The sequence below is a fragment of the Miscanthus floridulus genome, chromosome 15 (assembly GCF_019320115.1).
Source record: "Miscanthus floridulus cultivar M001 chromosome 15, ASM1932011v1, whole genome shotgun sequence".
Lineage (NCBI taxonomy): Eukaryota > Viridiplantae > Streptophyta > Magnoliopsida > Poales > Poaceae > Miscanthus > Miscanthus floridulus.
The window spans coordinates 84,592,941-84,607,530 of record NC_089594.1 but is presented as its reverse complement, the minus strand read 5'-3'; the positions used below and the strand labels follow the sequence as shown (position 1 = coordinate 84,607,530).

Below are 14,590 nucleotides of genomic sequence, written 5' to 3'. Positions count from 1 at the left end.
TACCAGCATCAACTGAAACAAGAGATGTATGAAAGGGAATATGCCGAATTACATTGGAATTGTCCTTTCTTCAGACATTGCTGGAATAAAGGTTTGAAGTTGCCTATCAAACATGACTGTCCAGAATGCAGCAATCAATATCGGGAGTCTAGGCAGTCTCAAACCAATCGTCGGTCTATCCATGCTCAAGATGCATATCATTATAATAACGTGGATCGGCGCTTAAAAAATAAAAGTGTTCATGATCGGCTTAGAAAAAGAGTCGTTGATCAGGACTGGGCTGATCATGAAGAGGAAGGCACTAAAAGAAGATATATGTGGCAGGAAGGCCAGTGGTGCCTAGGAGGTTTAACAAGAAGCCAGAAGAGAAGGGTGCAATGCCTAAGGAATAAAGAGATGGAATAGGCTCAGGCATCCAGTAAAATTCAAGTGTGGCGTACCAAGTAAATAGCCGATGGAAAGCAACCATCGGCTAATATCCAAATGGCTTTTCTGTTGCCATCAGAATTCAGAGCTCTAGCAAATCAAGAAATTTATTTGGATTTCGATGAATCAGAGTATGAAGAGATAGTTCCCAAGTTAACAGTTGTACAACAAGCAATATTTGATAAACCAGTCAAACAACGGCACTTAAAAGCTTTATATATGAAAGGTCTTGTCGATGGGAAGCCAATGAATAAAATGTTGGTAGATGGAGATGCTTCTGTCAATCTTATGCCTTACACTACTTTTCGTAAACTTGGCAAAGGGTCAGAAGATCTTATGGAGTCTGACATGATGCTTAAGGACTTTGAAGGTAATACGTCTAAGACCCGGGGGGCAATAAAAGTCGAACTGACAATTGGAAGCAAGACTCTGCCCACCACATTCTTTGTCATCGATGGAAAAGGATCGTATAGTTTGCTCCTCGGTCGCGATTGAATTCATGCGAATTGTTGTATACCATCAACCATGCATCAATGTTTGATTCAATGGCATGAAGATGACGTCGAACTGGTTCGCGCTGATGAGTCTGTGAGCATCGCAATAGCCGATCCAGTCTTTTGGGAACTAGGAGACTTCGAATGTTTTTCTAGCAAGTCATGGGAAGAAGGCTTCATTAAGATCAGCAACGAAAGCCAACAGCCGATGCAAGCGATCGGTTCTGAGAGTTTGTTTTAGTAGAAAAATCACGGCTTTACATCGACCATTGGATTAAAGGAAAAATAAGCATTGAGTCTTGGAGATGGGTTTAGGCCAACGTATGTGAATGCTGAGTCAAAGTGTAAGTGCGATTCAGAGTTAATGGATTTCTTAAAGAAGTTCTGTTTCGCTTAATAGGACGCTTGACCTGGGTTGATTGATCATTTGACCTTTGATATGAAAAAGTTATGTGAAGTGTTATCCTAACATTTGATCAACACTTGATAGCCGATTCGTTCTCGGCTCTAATAGCCGGTACCAGGAGGGTATCGCCCCTAGTTCAAAAAATGAAAATCTTTAAAGACAATAAAAGCCGATACGATATGTATCGCCTATAGAGCAAAAACAAAAGATAAAAATAGTCATACATAAAGGCATTGCACTGAGGCGCATTCATGACAGAGAAGTCTTTGTTCATTGGTTCCCCTAAGTACAATCTAGTCGAAGACTTTGTTCACCACATCCTGAGCGGATGTGATGTCCACGATGGCCTCCACCACTGTGGTAAAATCTTCTATCAAATCTTCATGTCCCTCAGGACCATCGCCAATTGGGAAGCCAACCTCCATGGCATGGAGATCATGCCCGGTTTGGACCTGCGCCATAGTTAGCGCCACCGACGTGCCGTGACGAACACCATGAAGGGCAATCTCCTAGACGCGGGCCAGGATGTTTTGGAGACGAGCATCAATGAGGGAACCCCTAGCATTGACGGCGTCCGCGACCGTGTTTGCCGCCAATTAGAGATACTCCAATTGCACCGTTTGAGCTAGCGATTGCAGAAGAGTATCGAAGCCAATAAACTGAGGATTACGGAATATTACAATAAAAAGGTCAAGATTAAGTAATTCTCTGAAGGAGACTTGGTCTGGAAAGTGAAATTGCCGATCGGATCAAAGGACAGCAAATTTGGCAAATGGTCACCTAACTGGAAAGGACCCTATCGGGTCAAACGTTGTGTGCCTGGTAATGCTTATATTTTGGAAACATTAAAAGGAGAGGAAGAATTTGACCGAGCAATCAACGAAAAATATTTAAAATATTATCCTAACATTTGGATCAATACTTAATAAATGATCTGTTCGGTTGCTAGCTTTAATAGCCGGTATTGGAAAGATATTGTCTCCAGTGCAAAAAATGAACCCAAAGGAGTAAAAGCCGATACGATGTGCATCGCCTATAGAAGCGAAGCAAACACGAACGAAGTGATGGGTATGAAGCATGAAACAAAGGAGAATCACTCAAGGCAAGGAAGTTGTTTGCTAAATGTCACCTATTACAAGCTACGGGCTGGAAAACACTTTGCCTACTATATCATCGGCCAGAGTGTTGATCATTGGCCCATGACCGAAAATAAAAGCATTCAGAGCATTAGACCAGAAGTAAGAAGCAGAGATCAAGAATGAATTATTCCTCTCCATTTCGGACAACAAAAGTGTCATGCACTGGTTCAGATCATAAAGCTCCCAATCGCCGCCCTTTTTCACGGATACCCTACGAAACCAATCTCTCCATCCCTTAGGCGCTTTAGGCCAGTTTCTAAAGGGAGTTTTGTTCTAGGAAGATGAATCCAGTACAGAATGTTTAAAGGGGATCTGGTTGGTTTCTTGGCGGATAAAATCGGATGGATCAGGATCACCCATAGGCCCAAGAAAATAAACATTAGAAATGACAGCTGATGGAATCAAGATCTCGTTCCTCATTTCCTAGAAATCGGATAAAATAAATTCAAGAAGAGAAGAAATATGGAGTAACGGCCGACACTTGGAGAGTGGAAACTTAGAAACACACCTTAGGAATGTGGTCATTGGTCGCCATCACGGCCGGAGTAGGTTCAAATCTGACGAAGATAGCTTGAATGACGGTTCGATGGAATGACGGATTTGCTAGGGTTTGAGGCCTTAGTGATGACAACGTCAGCTGTTGGAGTTGGCTTAAGAAAGGAGGAGAAAGCAAAAAGGCTGAGTGCGTCAAAAGAGATACTATTGAGATATTGTATAAGACTCGGGCCAGGAAGTTAGGAGTTATGCGTATATCTCGGGATATAGCGGTTACAGTGTGATAAACCAATAAGCTGGAATTTTGGAATAAAACCATTTTATCCTAAAATTGGGGGCATGTGTTTACACCAAAATTTGGGAGAAGAACGCGGGAACTCGTAGGCTTTCAAGATTGTGCCAATCAAGGAATCTATTGAATGAGGATCGATGTCAGCCGATTTAGATACGACTATGGAATCGGATTGCTTGGGATGCCGTCAGCGGATAGCGATGGTGAACTACGGTTGACACTAGGAAACTACATATCGGACTCTACAAAAAAGGAAAGATAAGAGTCCAAGTTATCTTAAATTAGGAATATTTTTGTTTATGCTAAAGATTGTAACGAATCGTGCTCAAGTAGGATTCATGTTTAGACTTCGGGTATAAATATCAGACCCCAGCTATTGTAAAAAACAACAATCAATCCAATACACAAGTTATTTACTTTTTCGGTTCTGGCCACCCCTTAGGAGTAGGAGTAGAGTAGATCTCGATGAGTTCTTTAGCAAGTATGGCTGCATCGATCCGGTCGACCTCCACTGCTTGTTGTAACTACTGTCATGGCTTATACCTCTGTTCGTACGGCTGTATCGATCCAGTCGACCTCCACTGTGACTCTGGTATAAGTTAGTTATCGACTCTTGCCTAGTTCAAGTATGGCTACATCGATCCGGTCGACCCCCACTGCATGAACTAGATCAAGGTCAAGTTATCGGCTCTACCTTAGAGTGGTAGTCTTTGGTAGATTCATTAAGTTACTGATATTGCTTATTGCTTTTATTATTTATCTAATTACAGCAATATCACTCTGCTCGATTGAGATTGATCTAGATCGGCCTTATATCTTGTTTAGCCCATCATTTGTTAATCTAAAACTGATCTAATCCATACCTTAAACGATGAGTTACGTTTTATCGGCTGTTTTACTTCAATCTTGATCGTGCAAAGCGTGCGATTAAAGCATGTTGCGTCTTGAGTAGATTTATTAGCTAGCGAGAACTGTTCCATGGTCCGTTATCACGGCCTGTGTGATTCTACCTCACACCCCACTGTTAGCACCGTGGAGTGGGGATCGTTATTTGATAGATCTATTCCTAATAAGGCATGACTTTAACTGTGTGCTATGCCTAAATCGGTTGTTTTAGCCGATATCGAGTGCTTTCACAAACAGTTCGCATCTTGAGACCGTTGAAGTAAAGATAGGTTGAAAGATATGTTAGCCCCATGGTCTTATTATTGTATTATGGCCTGCATGGTTCTGTCTTATGCCCCACTGATATTAGTAATGAGTTAGGGTCATCGAGTCTATTATTATTTCTACGGCCTGCATGATTCTGCCACATGCCCCACTAGTAATAGTGATAGATAAGATCTAACATGTTCATTAGATTTATCTTTATTAAACGGTTAAGTGATGTTGAATTGTGTCGGTGTTTCGTACAAGCACCGGCAAGTAAATTTATTGTAATGCGCGTTAGGCTCGGATGGTGCGCTAAAGGACACAAGATTTATACTGGTTCGGGCTGAATATCCCTACGTCCAGTTTGTTACTGCTCGTGTTATTAGCACCGTGAATGGTTCGTAGTAGGGGATACAAACGATCGAGAGAGGGATAGGTCCCAAGTCTCTAATGGAAGGGGCGAAAGGAGGCCAAGAGCTTGGTAGCAGCTTGACTGTGTGTGTGTGGTGTCATTTCGGTCTCTTTTTGTTGGAGGAAGCGCATCCCCTTTTATAGATGAAGGGGATGGCTTTACAAGGGTGAGGGCTTAGGATGCGTGCTCTACCTAGCCTTGTGGCTCACGTCTGCCCAGCCCGGTTACACATTCTGATGGGTGTGAAAGGATGATAAGCGCCTACAATACTGTCGACGTCTCTGTAGAATGTCAGGTCGGTTACAGAATGCTGCCCTACGTAGGGTATAGGCTATAGTACAGTGGTTTTGACTTATGAACCTCACCCAGCCTTGCTCCGCACGCCTTCTGGCTCCTATGAGTCTCTATCGGAGGGACGCGGGGTCGGGGTCCAGAGTAGCGCTGTGGGTAAGGTCCTTTGATTTGGTGGACCCGAGGGGTCAGGAAGCGGGCGCCGCTCCCTTAGGTCCATAACGTGGTGACGGCATGCCCGTCATTTATGGAGATCACAAATCCTTTTCTGGAGTGTAGTGGTTGTCGGATATCTTCGTCGAGTTCCGTGTCCCAGAGCTGAAGGCGGCGCCTACAACTCTACAAGGCGAGGAGCACGCGCTGCAATACCTTTTGGGCTCTACGGCGCTCGAAAGGGTCTAAAGCACCCGTCCAGTCGCTCCCTGGCAGTACCTTTCCTGTCGGGGCGCAGGGTATGGTCCTCGAAGCCGCGGTTGACTCGAACGTCTTGTCTTGATCTGTACCCATCATCATGAGGGAACGGGGGAGAAGTTATCGGGTATGATGAAACCAGTCTTTGGACATCGATCGGGGCAAGGTTCGTCCTCGGTCGTCGGGCGAGACAGAGTCCAGTCCTTATCCCTTGGGTGTGACCGAGCCCACCCCCCGGGGGTCAGGTGAGGCAGAGTCTATCCCTCAACCCTCGGGTGAGGCGAAGCTGTCTAAGGCGTCGGGTGAGGCGGAGACTAGCCTTCAGCCCTCGGGCGAGGCAGAGCTATCCTGAAGGCGTCGGGCAGAACGAAGGCCAGCCCTTAGCCCTCGGGCGAGGCGAGGCTGGCCCAAAGACGTTGGGTGAGGCGAAGACTAGCCCTTAGCCCTCGGGCGAGGCGGGGCTGGCCCAAAGGCGTCGGGCGAGACGGAACCAAACTTCTGTCATTCGGGCAAGGAACGTAGCGGCGCCCTTGTCCGTCTAGAAGTTTTTAACGTTCGATGGTTATTGGTTCCACCTCCTGGGGTATCCCAGTATTAGGTCCCCGACAAATTGTTTTTTTATATAAAAGGAGTTCGGTTGCTTGTAATCATTGGTTCAGCATAACCCAATCATTATTGACATCTTATTATCATTAATTAATATCTGCTCAAATAATGACATTTATCTTAAATAATAACCGATTCTTCTTATACAACTCAATGAGCTTTAACCAATTTATTCTCATAAATATGCTGGAATCGGCTGTTTAGTCGACCTCCTCTCATATCGGCTCTCAGAGCCGCACATTCGGGACTGTCTAGCAACACCGGCAAGTTCTGCCCTTAATTACTGATGAACTTTCTCTCCTTGTCGATTATAGGGTCAAATTGACTGGCACGTCTTAGAAGGAGTGCGTAGGATCGACCATCCCTGCGCTGAAGCTAGGCGGATCTACAGCTCCATCGAGCAGACCCTTTTGGCTTGCTGCGTGTGTCCTCGGCACGGAACAAAAATTTTGTGTCGACACCAATCAAGACGTACCATCAATGGAGAAGACATGACGACAGTGCCTAAAGGCCTCAACACACTAAGGAAAGCACCAGAAAGCACGGAAGAATATCTGCCTCCCATTCTTCCATGCATTTGGTTTTGGGATGTACTCATAATGCATGCCTGAATTCACCGCTCTGATTGCATTGAAAAGTACTAGCAGCTGCTCATACCCATCCTCCCGGCTCCATATATCATCTTCCATGCTCGCTGTTTAGCCCTCCAAGTTTTACCATAAGTTATCACATAACCTCCATATAATGCCTCAACGATCTTGATAATTGTCCTAACCTTCATGTTGGGTTCTCCCTGCAATATTCCTATCAACCGTTTGGCAATGAGGGTAGATGTCAACTGTCGATGCTTTAGTGTCAGCACATGGTCAGCGCAATTGTGTGGCCCGACAACTTTTGTGATCTTCCACTTTTCGGTGACCTTTTGCTTTCTTACACAAACTCTCTATGGGCAGCGTTCCTTGTCACACACAACTGTGTAATGGCGCTCTGCATATGAATGCAAGACCTTGTAAGGTCTCTTTCGTATCACTACAAACACCTGCAACCACCTCTTCAATGCAGGAAGGTCCTTGAATACCCTACCCTTCTCAATTACCATGTTAGGGCCGGTCTCGGGCCGGCCTTAGGAGATTTTAGGAGCTCATCATCACGTCCTTCTGCACATGCCTGATCGGAATGAGCAAGATCGCTGAACTCGTAAACTCTTGGATCACGACGTCCGGGAAAGATACGCGTCAGCATTTCAACATCACTCTCTATCAGCTCTCCAACAGGACGATCATCATCAGAATCAAGAGCCCTTACCATCTCATATGGCTCTGAATCATTCATAATTTCAACACTATTGGAGCCACGTAATCCATCTCCATAGTACACTTACGCAGCAACTATGGGCACATCCACATTGTCAAGAATGTCTCCTACAACACAAGTAGAAAATAGAGGAAAGAATGAAAAAAATGGATGCAAGAAAGGGGGTAAGCTCCCAATAACCATGCGGATAAGACACTTACTCGGATGATTCTGTGTCAAAGGGATCTCATGAGAATGATCTGTCACAATATCATCAGTCTGATAAGCATCTCCAACTAGCTCATTGGGGGCAGATTGAGCATCGAAAATCATAGGTGCAACCTCCACATCCATATCAGGTTCCGGGACGGGTGTGCCTACTGACCTATTGGTGGGAAAACCCCATGAGGGATGGGATCAACTAACACCCGATGCACAACCACGTTCAAACTTTGAAACTGACACTTCATAGCCGATCTCATATAGTTCTCCCACTGGTCTGCACACCCAATTGGGATCATCTTCCTTAGGACGTTGGGAGGGGAACCTAGGTGAAGTACACCCTCCACTACGATGCCATCATCATCATCAGCTCCATGGCAATGTAGCTCCTTCCGAGCCCTTGCAACCAACTCACTAAATGAAGGCTTCTCATTGAATAACACATGCACACTTTGCATCTCAACAAACTCAATATATCTATAGCGATCTCTTTTCACGGTGCCTCCATAAAATATGCTCACTAGGTTATCCATCTAGTAGTTCAAACAAAAATTGAAATACAGTTCGTTTAGTCCAAAGTAGCTGCTATATAGTACCTCTCTAATAGATACTAACCAACTACACTCTAAATAACTATGTCACTAGCAGATAACTATATTTATTTCACTAACTAAATCAACTAGCTATCTAATAACTATATCTATGTACCTATGTCATTAGCTATCTAACTATATTTATCTAACTATATCTATCTCACTAACTAAATCAACTACCTACATTATCAAATTTACTAGAAACTACAAAATAATCAAAGTAGCACTACAATTCAAGCTAACTAAATACATACATTGCATATTCAAAAAATTTACCTGTCCAAGTCAATGCAACGATGTGACGTGGACGCGGACGCGGAGGACGGGGTCGACGGTGAGGTCGCGGCGCGCTGGAAGCAGGGGTCGTGTCGCGGCCGGGGTTGCCGGAGAGAGCGCCTATGCGCGCGGCGGACGAGGCGGCGCGGGCCGAGAGGGGCGGCGTGCGGCCGGCACGGCGGGGCCGACGTAGGTGCGAGCCGGCCTAGGGCGGCGCGCTGCGGGCGCAGGATGGCCGGAGTTCCACGCGGCGAGGCGGCGCGGTCACGGGCGAGGGCTGGGGCCGCGGACGGCCGAGGCTACGTGCGGCGGTAGCGCTGGCGGCGCCCTAGCTCGGGAGCGGTAGAGAGAGAGGAAGAGAGAAAGGAAGGGAGGGCCCATACATAAGACAGGGCTTGTTGCCAATAACCACGACGCCAAGCTCGACGCTAAGACCTAAGGCGCCAAGGTGGCTGCCGAGTTACCGCTACGTCTACGTCGAGCCTAAGACCTAGGAGTCAAAATCTATGGCGTCGAGACGTGTAAGCTCGGCGCTACCAACGATGACGCTAAACTAGGAGTCCAGATTTTGAAAGCATAGCTCTAGGGAGATATATATATATATATATATATATATATATATATGAAAAACTAAAAAAAGGGCTAAAAAAAATTCGGACGCATCGTCGGTCCCCGTCTCGCGAACTAGCAGCAGTAAAAAGCAACGACACCGACGACCTACCTCCCTTTCCCTGCTTCCTCCAACTCTCTTCTTGTCTCTGCAACGCCGAGGCACACAGCCGAAGGCAACCATGGATCAGCAGCAGCAGCAAGGGCCCGACGCGTCGGCGGCCCGGCGGATGGCCACGCTCGCCTCGCACCTACGCCCGCACCCCGCCTCTCACCCTCAGGTCAGCCACCGCGCTCCCCCCTGCCTCTTCCCCCCTTTCCGGCTCGTTTAGTTCGTCCTCCGGATCAGGGGTCGGCGGCGGTTCGCTTGGATTCGCTTCGCTGCGGGCCGCCTGTCGCCCTCCCGTTTCTCGGCTCCAACATCCTATTCGCCCAGCTGCCGCTGTGAATTGGAGCCCCAACCTTCGCCGCAGAGCCGGCTCCCCTCAAAGCTGGGACCTTGGCATCAAAGGAGGCTCCTTTGGTCCGGATGGGATGGGAGCCCTGTTGACATTTTGACTTCCAGTACCACCTGCCCACCACTGTCTTGGATCGTCGATCGGGTTGTGGATGCTTACGAGTACCAACGGCTGCTCTGTTTTGCTTGTGCAAAAGCCGAATTGATTTGTACGGGGATTACTGATTCAATTCTTGTTCCTGAATGTATCTACTGCCAAATGTTGAGCGGACAGCACATATATTTACTGCATTGTGCGTGGTGGTAGCATCGCTCTCGCATTTTACTAAATTGCAGCTGGAAAGTAGTTTGTGCGCCTAAATGTGCGCAAATCTGACAAATACTGGAATCCGATCGAGTCTCTTAGCAATCACCTTACAGTTATAGGTTTTATTCCTTACTTTCTGATACTTGAATAACGATGGCTACCTTGTAAACCACATGTGACATGGTTTTAACAGAACGCCACCTGAATCTAGTGATGAACACAAAGCTTCCTCCTCATCTTTTTCGGAACCTTTTTATATTGATTGCCAACGACCTGTCTAGGGATTTTAGAATTTTGTTCAAATTAGTCACACTGATGATCATGTCTGACTTGCTATCTACAAGTTTCTACCTTCTTCAGAATAAAATAGTCACACTGATGATCACATCTGACATATGCTGGCTAAAAGTTTCTACCTTCTTCAGAATTACTTTCCATATCTGCTAAAATTTCTCCTGTTGCTTTGTTTTGAAGGTGGAGGATGTTCCCCTCCTGAGGGGATCCAATTGCCGTGCAAAAGGTGCGGCACCAGGCTTCAAAGTCGCGATCTTGGGTGCAGCAGGTGGGATCGGGCAGCCACTCTCACTATTGATGAAGATGAACCCTCTTGTTTCGGTGCTCCATCTATATGATGTCGTCAACACACCTGGTGTCACAGCCGACATCAGCCACATGAACACTGGTGCTGTGGTATGCTCAACTTTATCCGAGATCACTTTACGATATTTTTGAATGTTGATTCTGAAGAATTGAACGGTAGATTACTGTTGCAGCTAGTTGATGGTAGACCTCTACTGCAGTCGGTTCCCATCTGGACTCTTAGGTCATATTTAGAGGACATAAGGTGCTTCCGCCTGCATCTGCAAATGCGATTAGTTACTGGCTACTGTACTTAAGACTTGTCCTGAAGTCCTAAATTTTGTCACTGGAACGCTTGGGAAACAAATAGGAGTTCCCCTGTCAAAATATAGCTACACTTTTTTTACCCTGATTTCTTCAGATAACTATTGAAGATTTTTTTGATAATGTCTGACCACTCACTGATAATTGTGGACAAAGCTCAAAACAGAAACAACTTTGACCTACTTGGTTACTTTCAGTTTTCCAATATAAGAGTTTATTTTTTGTTGGCTTCTGGTTATCATACAAACATAAAATTATTCTTTCTGTTCTCCATTATGTCTATTTTTTATCTTTCGGTGTAATTATGCCAAACTCTAAATTCTACAGGTACGTGGCTTCTTGGGCCAACCACAGTTGGAAAATGCCCTGACTGGAATGGATCTTGTAATAATTCCTGCTGGTGTCCCTCGGAAACCTGGGATGACAAGGGATGATTTGTTCAACATAAATGCTGGAATAGTCCATACCCTGTGTGAAGGAATTGCAAAATGCTGCCCAAATGCAATTGTGAATGTGATCAGTAATCCTGTCAACTCTACTGTTCCAATTGCTGCTGAAGTTTTCAAGAAATCTGGAACTTATGACCCTAAGCGTCTTTTGGGTGTGACCACACTCGATGTAGTGAGAGCAAATACTTTTGTGGTATGTATATCAATAGGGTCTGCCATGATATGCTATACAATATTGTATTTCTTCTTGGGCTCAAAATTTATAAATTTTCTGTTTACAGGGAGAGGTTCTTGGACTTGACCCCAGAGAGGTCAATGTTCCAGTTATCGGTGGGCATGCAGGAATTACGATACTACCACTCCTTTCACAGGTCAGGAGTAACTTCAAATTTCAATCGCTACAAAATTCTGAACCATGTACACCCTGTATGATGGAAATATTAGAAAATCAGTGACATTTCATTTATTTTGATGCTCTGCCTTTTTCAATAGGTGAATCCTTCCTGCTCATTCACGTCAGAAGAGGTTAAATACCTCACTTCTCGCATACAGAATGGTGGGACAGAAGTAGTCGAGGTATACTTTTCCTTACAGTCTACTAGTACTCCTATGCTACATCTCTATGCACAATGAGGGAAGAAAAGTCAGTGCCACAAATTCCTTTTTAGTTTCTCTGCTATGTATACTGTATGCACGCTGATTTCATTTGTTTGGCTGAATTTAGCAGAGAAAGAATCCGTGTGCTTAATTTTGAGAATAAGAGTTAGATCACTAGTAAAATATCTGTGCCAGTTTATGGACAATCGTTATGTTATATGAGACACACTAGGCACATATGTGCATGATTGTTACATCTTGATCCTGACAACAAGAGTCTATTATTATGTGCCTGTTTATGTGTAACAAAACCTTCCTAATTTCCTATCATTTTCATGCCAATGTAACATACTAGAGTTTTGGTATTTGTTATTTACATATGTTTTGTTAAGTGAAGGTCTTGTGCTTGTTTTTTTTTTTCCAAACTCTGGATTGCTCTGCTACATAAAAAAACATTTTTGCTTATTATTGGTATATTTCAGGCTAAAGCTGGAGCAGGATCAGCAACTCTTTCAATGGTTGGTATCTTGTATGCACATCAATGTCCATAATGTTTAAGTTTGAAATGTTGATTCAGTTAACACTAATACTACCTTTGCAGGCCTATGCAGCTGCCAAATTTGCAGATGCTTGCCTGAGAGGATTGCGTGGTGATGGTGGGATAGTAGAGTGCTCTTATGTAGCTTCTCAGGTTTCTTTTCTTTCTTGTATACAGTTCAAAACCATCATTCAGGTTTTGCTTTGATTGACCTTTTTGTTGATCCAAATTATTGATTTGTTTCCCTTGTGTCGTGGTTGAAGGTCACAGAGCTGCCATTCTTTGCATCCAAAGTGCAGTTAGGGCGAGGTGGCATTGAGGAGATCCTACCACTTGGGCCATTAAATGAGTTTGAGAGGTCTGTATTCTGTACTCAAACTTACAACTACTCAGGTTCTTGTTTTGAATTGAAGTTGCATGCTCTGCATGATTCAACACCCGTGCCACACATGCTTTCCACTGAAGTATATCTCAGCAAATTTAGTTTGTTCTGCTTTTTGTCTAGAACAACAGGTTCATCTTGCCCACTCATGTCACCCCACATGATTTGGATCTGCCAGATTGTAGTACATAACGATAAGTCATTTTTATGTCTTCTTTTCTTCTGCACATGGACCTATTGGTCATACAGTTCACTGGAGAAAGCTTGAATGCGTCATGTATGCAGCCATGCGTGTTCCTGCATAAAAAAACAACCCTGAAGGAACATAACTAGTGGACTGAAATCATATGACTTTTCAGCGGCATAGAAATACCACGGTCACATTATTCTTCACCGCCTGTTAGTACTGATGTAGGCTGAGGATGAATCATCAAACACGCAGGATGATAGGAGTATGTATCGTTGAATGCCATTATTTCATATCATTTATCTATTATGCCGTATCAATTGTTATTGATATCCTAGAGCTCTTCTGACCTGCATCACTTCGTTTTCTTCACACGTTCACACATCACTGTCATGCAGAGCTGGTCTGGAGAAGGCAAAGAAAGAGCTGGGCGAGAGTATCCAGAAGGGCGTCTCTTTCATCATCAAGTGAGGCCGGCCAGCCCAACATAGAAATAGATGTGGCGTGTTTTGGCTTCCTGAAAACTCTTATCTTGCTATCTTCTCTGTGTAAAACTGTGTACATGGCACGAATAATCTACATACACGGCTGTACTAAAAAATGATAAATCTGTGGTCGCCAAAAAAGGAAATAGAGAAGTGTGGTAATAAAAGTTGTTTCTGAACAAATGGGGTCCTGAAGTCTGAATGTTGCCCCAATGTACGGGATCAGATGTACTGTATGATATTAGATAGTACATTTGCAGTCTCGATGCAGAGCAAGGTTGCATTGCAGCTGAGGCCTTGTTTAGATCACCTCCAAATTCAAGTTTTTTCACTTTCTCTCCATCACATCAATTTTTGGACGCATGCATGGAGCATTAAATGTAGGTAAAAAAATAACTAATTGCATAGTTTGGTTGTAAATCACGAGATGAATCTTTTGAGCCTAGTTAGTCCATGATTGGATAAAGTTTGTCAAATACAAACGAAACGTGCTACAGTATCCAGATTGCAAAAATTTGCAATCTAAACCAGGCCTGAGATGCCAATGGAACTGTGTAGAAATCACAACTGAGACTGTGTCCTTCATTATGTTGTTTAGTCACATAAATCCATGACGGGATTTGTGCATGATGAGTTAACTTGTACGGTCTTCAGTTATATTGTTCTCTACTATGTGCTTTCTGAAATTTTGTTCTCTATTGTTGGGAAAGATGAGAAAATTTGGCTGTGGTGGGGGTAAGGCTGTGTTTAGTTTGCGAAATTTAGAAATTTGGCTATTGTAGCACTTTCGTTTTTATTTGGCAATTAGTGTTTAATCATGAACTAATTAGGCTCAAAACGTTCGTCTCGCGATTTTCAACCAAACTGTGTAATTAGTTTTTTTTCATCTACATTTAATGCTCTATACACGTATCGTAAGATTCGATGTGATGGCTACTGTAGCACTTTTTGGGAAACTTTTTTGAACTAAACATAGCCTAAAAGAAAGACAGGTAAGATTTGACATTTCCCACGGTGAAAAAAAGATGATTTTTTTATTGACAACTTGCCTCATGCAGTTTGAATCTGTTGGTTGGTAAGGCTATCCGCACTCGTTCACCTCTATTTACATCTTAAAAAGAAATATTCTATTCTAGTCATCAAGATTCTCTACTCTATATCCATTTCT

The 14,590-nt window shown here is 44.1% G+C and overlaps 1 protein-coding gene across 2 annotated transcripts; it reads left to right on the top strand.

The window, feature by feature from the left end:
* The first annotated feature begins 9,211 nt into the window (after window positions 1-9,211).
* LOC136506784 (malate dehydrogenase, glyoxysomal-like) lies at window positions 9,212-13,605 on the top strand. 2 transcript variants are annotated; one of them, XM_066501675.1, is made up of 9 exons: window positions 9,212-9,398; window positions 10,356-10,571; window positions 11,112-11,426; window positions 11,515-11,604; window positions 11,726-11,809; window positions 12,313-12,348; window positions 12,432-12,521; window positions 12,632-12,726; window positions 13,110-13,301. In XM_066501675.1, the coding sequence occupies exons 1-9, from the start codon at window positions 9,300-9,302 to the stop codon at window positions 13,168-13,170; spliced, it is 1,086 nt and encodes a 361-aa protein (XP_066357772.1). In that variant the 5' UTR covers window positions 9,212-9,299; the 3' UTR covers window positions 13,171-13,301. The 2 variants fall into 2 exon arrangements, with proteins under 2 accessions (XP_066357772.1, XP_066357771.1); XM_066501674.1 differs by lacking the exon at window positions 13,110-13,301 and adding an exon at window positions 13,336-13,605 and having other exon boundaries at window positions 9,215-9,398.
* Window positions 13,606-14,590: the final 985 nt, after the last annotated feature.

Excerpts from the sequence above, each read along its gene's own strand:
- LOC136506784 (XM_066501674.1), top strand. The coding sequence starts at position 9,300 with ATGGATCAGCAGCAGCAGCAAGGGCCCGACGCGTCGGCGGCCCGGCGG. Across the intron at positions 11,810-12,312 it reads GTGGGACAGAAGTAGTCGAG|GCTAAAGCTGGAGCAGGATC; the intron begins GTATACTTTTCC and ends GGTATATTTCAG. Across the intron at positions 12,349-12,431 it reads GATCAGCAACTCTTTCAATG|GCCTATGCAGCTGCCAAATT; the intron begins GTTGGTATCTTG and ends CTACCTTTGCAG.